At 59.8% G+C, this 8,980-nt stretch overlaps 1 protein-coding gene across 1 annotated transcript in view; it reads left to right on the forward strand.

Annotated features, from left to right (window-relative positions):
- MGAT5B (mannosyl (alpha-1,6-)-glycoprotein beta-1,6-N-acetyl-glucosaminyltransferase, isozyme B) overlaps positions 1 to 8,980 on the forward strand; it is a 63,241-nt gene that overhangs the window by 35,946 nt on the left and 18,315 nt on the right. Inside the window, exons 7-10 of the mRNA XM_023531629.1 lie at positions 1,359 to 1,513; positions 2,814 to 2,947; positions 7,110 to 7,240; positions 7,736 to 7,741. Coding sequence (XP_023387397.1) covers positions 1,359 to 1,513; positions 2,814 to 2,947; positions 7,110 to 7,240; positions 7,736 to 7,741 — 426 coding nt within the window. The remainder of the gene's footprint in view (positions 1 to 1,358; positions 1,514 to 2,813; positions 2,948 to 7,109; positions 7,241 to 7,735; positions 7,742 to 8,980) is intronic.

The following is an 8,980-nucleotide window of genomic DNA, read 5'->3' on the forward strand; positions in this document are numbered from 1 at the left end:
TCTCTTGCTTTCTGGGTATTTCAGCAGAAAGCCCGAGAAGCATGGCCCGCCTTGGAAGCGGGGGTTCTGAGAAGCCGACGTGGAAAGCGGCGGGGGGGGGAGCCAGTGCAGGGTAGGCTGGATGGGGGGGGAGCCCTCGGCCGTGTGTAAGTTTATGGATCAGAAATGAGGAGAAAATGGTTATTCGCTGTTTGCATCTCCCTCTCTTCACGTAGCAGCCGAGGTTCCTGGAGACGAGCCAGGGTGGGGAAGCTGGGTGAGGCTGGGGGCACTGGCTGGTGGGGGCCAGCACAGGAAGAGCCCCCCCCCACTTGCTACCCTTCTCCATGGGGCGCCAGCTGACCCCTGCAACTTACCCCACACCTTTCCATCGTGTGTGGCCTTGTCATTTGGTTACCATGAACCTCATTGTGAAGGTGCCACGTTGGGCACTGTGCTCAGGGGACAGTGCGCACTGCTTCTGATGGTGACGTGCTGAGCGTGATCAAAGGCAGCACAAAGACATCCAGGCCGGTACTTTTCCGCCTGACTCGAACTGTCTCAGGGAGCCCGAGAACTGAGCGATTGTCACCCTTTGCCGTTAATGAGCCAGTGACCTTGTCAGAGCTTCTCACATCCCACCTGAGTTTGCTGGTCGCAGGGATCCCCGAAGGGGCGTCTGGACCACAGAACCAAGGGCGGTGGGAGATGGGGAGGCAGGCCGCTGGGCGGGGGAGAACACCGCTCTCCGCCTGGCTCAGACAGCGCTGACGCCGGGCGGGAGGCGTCAGCAGACTAGGCAGGGGCGAGTTTACACTGGCTGCTGTGGCCAAGTCCTTCAGGCTCCAGCGAGATGACCCAAAGGCTCCAGCGCTAGGTCCCCAAGGCAGCTCTGTCCCAAATGAACATGATCCTGTAAATACTCTGGCATGTGGGATGCACTTGCGGGGCAGGGCTGGGCGTCTCCGTGGGCCAGGGGCTGGTCGGGAGAGCAGAATCGTGTCTTCCGAGGCAGGGAGCTGGGGACCCTCCAGTTCCAACACTGCGGCACACTGAGGACCACGGGGGGGTGTTTATGGCGCCCTGCAGGGAGCACGTCTGTGGAAATCAACCAGAGGCGCCCCTTCCTCCTGGCAGGTGGCCCAGGCCAGCTGCGTGGTGTGGCACGCACGTCTGCTGGCCCGGGCTGGGTCTCGGCCTCACTCGCCCCTCCCTGGTGTCTCTCGTGCAATGAGGAACCACCACGACTGTGCCTGGCCACCCCGCTCGTGCCCTGTCCAGGAGCCTGCTAGCGCCCAGGGCAACCTCGCTCTCCCTTCCCACGCAGGGCCGGTGGGCAGGTGGGTCTCTGCAGCCTGTGGGTCCCGCTGGGGGCTCAGACTCTGAAGGACTCTTCTCTCAGTAACTTAGGGGTGCCGCCAGGCCGGGGGAACTGCCCGCTCACCGTGCCCCTGCCTTTCGACCTCATCTACACCGACTACCACGGCCTGCAGCAGATGAAGCAGCACATGGGACTGTCCTTCCGGAAGTACCGGTGAGAGGGCGGGATGGGGTGGGGGGTGACCGCACGCAGCAGCCCCACCTGCTCCGGCCCCACCCCACGTTCCGGCTGCCAGCTGGCCCCCAGGGCGGGAGCACTACATGCTCCCGGGGCCCGCGGTGGAAGGAAGACAGTCCTGTCTTCTGTGCTCCCCTCCCCCACCGCTGTTCTCCAAGGACCTCTGCTTCCCAGCTGACTCGGGGGACAGTAAACCTGAGGGACTCGCTCCGGTGGCCCTCGGCTGCGTGGCAAGCTGAGCGGTGGAGGTCAGAGGTCACCAGAGGAATTGTAGGGAGGAGTGGAAGGGCGTGGGACAGTGGACTGGGGCTGTGACCTCTCCTGTGTGGGGTTCAGCACCCCCAATGCCCATCTGAGGGCAGGTCGTTCTGGTCTCTGCAGCCAGCAGGACACGGGTTTAATTTAGCCCAGGGAGCCCTGCTATTACTCCAGCCCTATTGACGATCCCACATGACTTCATTAGGGGACAAATGTGACAGGCAGTGCTATTGCTTTTATTATTAATGCGTGTTCTCCATGCATGTGGCACCTCCCCCTCATGACCGGCCCTTCTCCAGGGGAATAGTGCTGACCTCAGCAGTATGTGGCCGATGCGGGGTCACTGGGAAGGAGGCGGGGTGGGGGAGCGCCTCGTGGGGGCGTCCAAGTCCCAGGTGCCCACGCCCGGGGGTGGGTAGACGGAGGGGTTATGGCCATGAAGGGCAGCCTCAGAGTGGGACAGAGGCCAGACTCACAGAGGTGACTTTGAGGCACTGTCTTCCTAAAGATGGGCTCGTGGCAGTGGCTGGTCTACCCAAGGCCCTGCCCTTCTACATCTCGGCCAGGGTGGGCCAGGCACAACCTGGAGGTGGCAGGCTCCTGGGCACAGGGGCTATGGACCTGAGTGACTGCTGCTCCCTGCCCGGGATAGTGCAAACAGGACAGGTGTCCCCTGGGGCAGTGGGAAGGACCCCGCTCCAGGCAGTGACTCCCCTCCCAGGGTCCCTTGGGGCAGCCGTAATAACTAACAGTCTCTGAGTGGTTCATGGTTCAGGTATCTCCATAGGGCCCTGAAATAGTGGGACCGTTGTTATCCTCACTTGAGAGATAGGGACACAGACCCAGAGAGGTGAAGGTGCCTGCCCATGGTCACATAGCTAGGTGGCATCTGAGCCCGAGCTCTGACCGCACGTTGCACTGCCCTGACCAGCCAGCGGCCGGTCACAGCGCCCACAGCAACCCTGGCCCAGGGAGACACGAGAGGCTGCTGATCCCGGTTCCTGGTCCCTGGGGGCAGGTGCCGAATCCGGGTCATCGACACCTTTGGGACGGAGCCCGCGTACAACCACGAGGAGTATGCCACGCTGCACGGCTATCGGACCAACTGGGGCTACTGGAACCTCAACCCCAAGCAGTTCATGACCATGTTCCGTGAGTGCCCCAGCCACATGGCGTGGGTAGGGCCGAGGGGAGATGGGCCCCTGTGGTTCTCGGAGGCGGCATTGGAGGAGGCAAGGTCTCACTCCCTCCCCAGTGCGGGGCTGGGACATGGCAGGCACCGACCTCCCCCAGGAAAGCCTCCTTCCCCTTGCAGCAAAAGTGTGATGGGAAGGACGCCTCTGCTGGCGTCTGGGGACAGGGGGCATGGAGGGAGCAGCCTGGCGGGCTGCTGGCCTGGCTTCGGAGAAATGTGGTGACCTTTCCAGCACCAGCGGGACGTGGCCTTTGCCGTCCACGAGCACGTGTGGCTCTCCAAGGGTGGCTGAGCACAGTTGCAGGACAAGGAGGATTCTGTGACCTTCCAGAAAGAGAGGCCAGAAGTGGCCTGAGTGTGAAGGGGCAGGGCACGCAGGCTTTTCCACACGAAGGGAACAGAAGTAGTGAAGGTGGATGTGGAAAGAACTGGAAGGTTCTGGAAACTCAAGCGCTCCGGCAGGCTCCAACATCGAGGATAAGGAGAAGCGAGGCTGCAGGCAGGGGCCGGGGCCCCCATGCGACCCCTCGGATGATGGGCTTCGGGCAAGGAAGGGAATTAGAGCTGGGCTCTAGCTATTTTTAACGAGACTCTAAAACATATAACGTACGCCGACCTACCCTCTTACATGCGACATGTCAGAAATAATTTAGCCTTTTCTTGACAACTCGGTCAGTTCTCTACCTCCCTGGTGTAGGGGGCCTCCCCCGGGGACGGCAGAGGTGTGCAGAGCTGTGTCCCCTTGCTAAGTGGCCTCTTATGTCACTGTTTGATACAGCTCTTTTTCTCCTTGTTGGGAGGCTATCAGCTGTCACTTTTAATTGCTGTCAGTGTATTGGCTGCCGGCAGCATCTTGCACATCTAATCCGCGGCTCTTGAAGGCTCGGATCGGAGAGCTGGATCAGCACCCCCGCCAGGACTATAACTAAATTAAGGGCGAAGCGAGTTCTGAGCAGGGTCCCAAGGAGCTCGATGCAAGTAAAGTAGCTGATTTTCACTTAGTCTGTCAAATCGGTGCGTCTCTTGAGGCGCTGAGAGTTTCCATTTGATTTGTTCTCCCGGTTCTAGCTGTGTTAGAGGCAGACGCCGATTCTGGGTCTGTAAGTAATGGCTTGATTGGCTCCCAGAAGGTCGGGAAGGCAGGAAGCTTCCTTGGAGCCCAGATGAGGAAGCTGAGGCCCAGACAGGTAGAGTGTGCCATCTGAGGTCACGAGGCTCTGTGGGGACCAGACTCCCACCCCAGGGCCCATTGCAAGGTTGCGTGAGGCTTCTCTAAGAAAAGAGTGACTGTCCTAACGGGCCATCTAACGGGTCTAACGGGCCTAACATGGTGCTCCCAGGGGGGCGAGTGCAGTGGCAGAGTCCCAGGGAGCAGATTTCTGGAGGCGCAGGAAGTGGCAGGTAGCAGCACGCATGATAGAGAGGATAAAGAGCAGAGTGAGCGCCTTGGAAAATGAGCTCCGAGGCGCGTGAGAGGGACACGGAGGATCCGGGACGGGGGGCGGGTCTTTTAGCAAAGGTTCCTGAGTTTATATTGGATGCTGTCATTTGAGATTCACTGTAGTTTCCTGAGCTAGAGAATGCCACGGAGAAAAGGGTTTTGGAGACACTTTATTCCACAGACTGCAGAGGGGCCAGTGGTAGAGAAGGGGGAAGCAGGAGGTGGGTTAAGAGCTTCTGCAATAATCTGTGCTGAGAACATGAGGACTTGTCCTGGGGTGGAGTCCCCCTGGGTGTGTGGCAGTCTGAACCTGGCAAACTCCTATCCATTCTCCAAAACCCCAAGTTGAATGTCCACTCTCTACCGTCGCTTTCACTGACCGACTCCTCTCATCTTATTCTAGGCAGAGTGTTTCGTTAACTCTTAAACCTCATTCTGTTAAAGCATATATTGAAGGATCTGAGAGTTATTTGCTTACACATTTGTTTCGACCGATAGATTATCAATCATACAAAAAGGAGCCATTGGCTGATTTATCTTTATTTCCCTGGAGACTTGCGAGGTCCTCAGAAAATGGTCATTGATTGAATAAATTAAAGAGAGAGAAAACAAAACCCAGAGAGGCTTGCCAATGTGCCAAGTGCAGGATGAAGTTCACAGGCAGACCTCTCTCCCCATCTAGCCACTTGATTTCCCCGGTGAGCTAACTGGGAGGCCGGCTGCCTGGCCCAGCCTTAACCTTGCCCTGGCCCCCGAAGCTCAAGGCTTAATGGTCCCTGTTATTTTAATTGGTTGTAATACTTCATGTCCCATGTCCACTGGTTTAGCTCATTGTGTCTAAAACCTGTCTCTTCCGGAGGAGGTGGCGGAATGGGGGATAGGGAGGAAGTAGAATCTGGGAGAGAGGCCTGGGCGGCGGCCCCAGCCAGAGCCAGAGCAAGGCTGGAGCTGGGCGGGTAAGTGGAGTCAGGGAGGGTCTGGTCTGCCCTCCTGGCCTCTCCTGGCCTGGGCAGAGCCTCCCGAGACAGGACGGCTGCTGGTGCCCTGGCCGTGGCAGAAGTGACGCCAGGCCTCCCGGGCCCCCTTATGCCTCTGAAGCTCTAGATCTTTTGCCTGAGACCAACAGAGACCCGCCCAAACCAATGAAAACTCAGGTCTTCATTCCCGAGATTCCATGAGCTTTCTGGACACTTCAGCAGGAAACCATCACCTCTTCTGAGATGCACCAGATATCGATTGTGGCTTTTTGCGGATGTCGAGGAGTGGGTAGAAATACTATATTAAATCTGCATGTTTGACCAAAGTGTGCATCTCAGTTTCAGAAATGCTCACATGTGGATAATGGGCATCCGAGACGAAGAGATGGGGTATCTGGTTAGAATCAGGGCTGTTATGGGGAGGCAGCCTCTCTTACCCGGGAAGGTAGAGTCTAGGTAACGGGGTTCCGGGGTTCGATAGATATTCTATTTAAGGTCCTCTACACGGGAGGGAGGGACCTCGTGCCTTGCAAGTCATGGCACTTGTGCCTGTGCCTCCATCCCTGCCATGGCAGACACTGACCAGTAGGTAGGGCAGGCTGAGACACAACCCCCGCCTCTGGCGCATTGAGTTCTGGGGACGGGTAAGTCGGCGCGAGCTCTGAGATTTAACGGATACCCGAGCATAGTGTGGTGGGGCCGCAGAGGGGAGGACACGGGGACCCGAGGGGAGGCTTCTGGGAGGAGAGGAGGTGACATGTGAGGGGGGTTCTGAAGGCTGAGTAGGATTTTTCTCATCTAAGAAAAGGGAGGAGGGCCCTCCCTCTGGGCAGAGGGCAGAGGGCAGAGGGCAGAGGGCAGAGGGCAGACGCTTGGAGGTGAGAGCGAGATGCCTCCCACGTTCCCAAACCAGCCCCCCGGGCTGTCCCAGGGGCTGAGGACACAGAAGTGAACAAAACGGCTTCTGCCCTCACCAGGCTTGTAGTCTGACAAGAACACGCGAACAAATCAATATACAATACGATGTCCAATCAGGGAGCACCGGGACCAAAAATAAGGGTAAGGGGCCAGAGACTGACGGGGGCCGGAAAGGTCCCTGAGCAGCACCACGTGAGCAGAGACCTGTGTGAGCGAGGAGTGTGCCTGGCAGGGCCTGGGGACGGGGCGTGAGGGGCCGTCGCACGGGGCAGAGGGCGGGGAGCAGGTCCTGCAGGTCTTTGTGGGGACAAAGTGTATGAGGCCACAGTGCAGGATTTTGTGCAGAGGAGGGACCAGATCGGGCCCAAATGGGAAAGGATCGCTCGGGAGAAAAGGCGAGAGGGCAGCGGAGGTGGGGGCGTGGCCACCGGGGGCGTGGTCGCCGGGGGGCGTGGGCACCAGGGGCGTGGCCAGCAGGGGCGTGGACCAGGGCGGGGCGCTGGCCGAGGTGGCAGCGTGATGGGCTTTGCCCACCTTGTGCCTCAGTTCCCTCGTGTGAAAACAAGACAAGGAGACTAGGTGACCTCTCGGGATTCCTCTGCTCCAGGGCACGAAGGGATAACCACCCCCTCTCCCCATCAGACGCCCCCCCCCCCCCCCCGGTCCCCAGCCCTGGTCCCCAGCCCCGCCGAACGGGACCCCTCCCTTGAGGCTGGTCTCAGTAGACCCGGGTGTGTCCTCGGCTGTCTGGTGACCCCCTCCCGACCCGTGGTCTGGCTGCAGCTCACACCCCGGACAACTCCTTCATGGGCTTCGTGTCCGAGGAGCTCAACGACACGGAGAAGCAGCTCATCAAGGGCGGCAAGGCCGGCAACATGGCTGTGGTGTACGGCAAGGAGGCCAGTATCTGGAAGGTGAGCTCGGCGGTCGCCCGGGGCCCCAGGTACCAGCCCGCCCGCCCCGCCCCCGGGAGCCCCCCCCCCAGGACTGGGCTCCCATGGGTCACCCCCAGCACTTACTGGACGCAGAAACGTCCCCACTCATGGATCAGAGAAGCGGTCCCTAATTGCCACAGGAAACACCAGCCCGGGAGCTAGTAACTTGTCCCCCTCCCCACCCCCACTCTCAAATGCCACAGACTCAAATGTCCTTTATCGAGGACTGTGACCTAACTTTCCACCCTCCCTAAGATAGATCGACAAATGCTGTAAGCCCAGCAAAGGGGCTTTAGGCTGGACTTGGGGGTTCCCGTGGGAGGAGGCAGTGGACGAGGCAGGGGAAGGGTGGGCACAGGAACCCACCCTCAGGGCCGCCCCCGGAGAAGTGCCTCCTGTGCGGAAGGGTGCCCACCCTCCCGGTCACTCACCTGTTCTCTCTCCTCTTTCCTCTGCCCCCTGGCGACGAGGCAGCTCCAGGTATGGTGACCGTAGTGTGCTCCCTCCTCCTCCTGCTCCTGTCCCCTCTCACACGGTCTCCCTGGGGATGCTCCCGCCCCATCCCATCCGGCTTGCTGGGGTCACGGCACCTGTGAGGGGAGAGGCAGGTGCTGGGGAGGGGCGGGGTCCAGCTCCCAGGTCAGGCTATCGACCTGGGCAGGCACGTGAGGGGAAGGTGAGTGACAGAGATGCCGACCTGGGAAACGCACTGCGCAGTGCCTGTGCCCTGCGTCGCGTCCCGTCATCACATGGCCACCTTACTAATAATTCGCACACCGTGTTGGTGAGGACTAGGCTAAGCTAACAGTGACTTAAACAAGATGGACGTGTGTTTTCTTCCCTGTCACAAACTCTGGAGGTGTCGGTCCAGGGCCGGTGTGGACTGCCTTGGCCTTGTCTCCTCGCCGACAGTAGTTTCTGCCCCGAGTCCTGCCTCGTGGGTCAAGATGGCCACGACGAGTCAGTCATTCTATGTGTCCTCCAGCCCGCAGGAAGGAGGAAGGGGCCAGGAAGGGCCACGTTTAGGGCTGTTTCCTGGACGTCACACACTACCCCTTCCCCACACTGCCCCTTGGCTCGATCCCGGCCACGTGGCCCTGCCCAGTTTCAGGGGATGCTGGAAGTGGCCCTGCTCCGGGCAGCCACGTGCCCAGCTCAGTCCTGGCCTTCTGTGACCGAAGGAGGAGGAGAAAGGATAGATCAGCTCGTGGGCTGTGCTGCTAACATTCATTCGCCCAGAGCTTACTGTGTCCTAGCGCTCACATACGCATACCCGCCACACCGTGAGGCAGGTGCCACGTGGCATCGTGCCCATTACACCTGAGGGACCTGGGCACAGATGATTAGAATGACAAGCTCGTCATGGGCACAGCTGGGATTCGAACCCGCCTCCAACTCCAGAGCCAGGACACTTAACTCCAGCTCTCCATAGCGTCCCGGGTTATAAAGCCTCGGATCGTGGCAGACAGAAGCTCTGGGGGCAGGACCGAAGGTCCCACACCTGGGCTGAGGTGTCAGTGCCCGCTGCGGGCAGAGGGACGAGAGGCCCTTATCAGAGGATGCTCAACGAGCTGGCTGCCACAGAAGCCCGGGCACTGGGGACAGGGGACAGCACAGGCCGTGTCCGCTTTTATCAGAAAACACCGTTAAGAAACTACCCCGAGAGCATGAGAGCCACGAAGTCTGGGGGAGAAGGGTTTTCTCTCCCGCTCGGGAGCC

This window comes from Pteropus vampyrus, unplaced genomic scaffold, assembly GCF_000151845.1.
Source record: "Pteropus vampyrus isolate Shadow unplaced genomic scaffold, Pvam_2.0 Scaffold72, whole genome shotgun sequence".
Taxonomy (NCBI): Eukaryota; Metazoa; Chordata; class Mammalia; order Chiroptera; family Pteropodidae; genus Pteropus; species Pteropus vampyrus.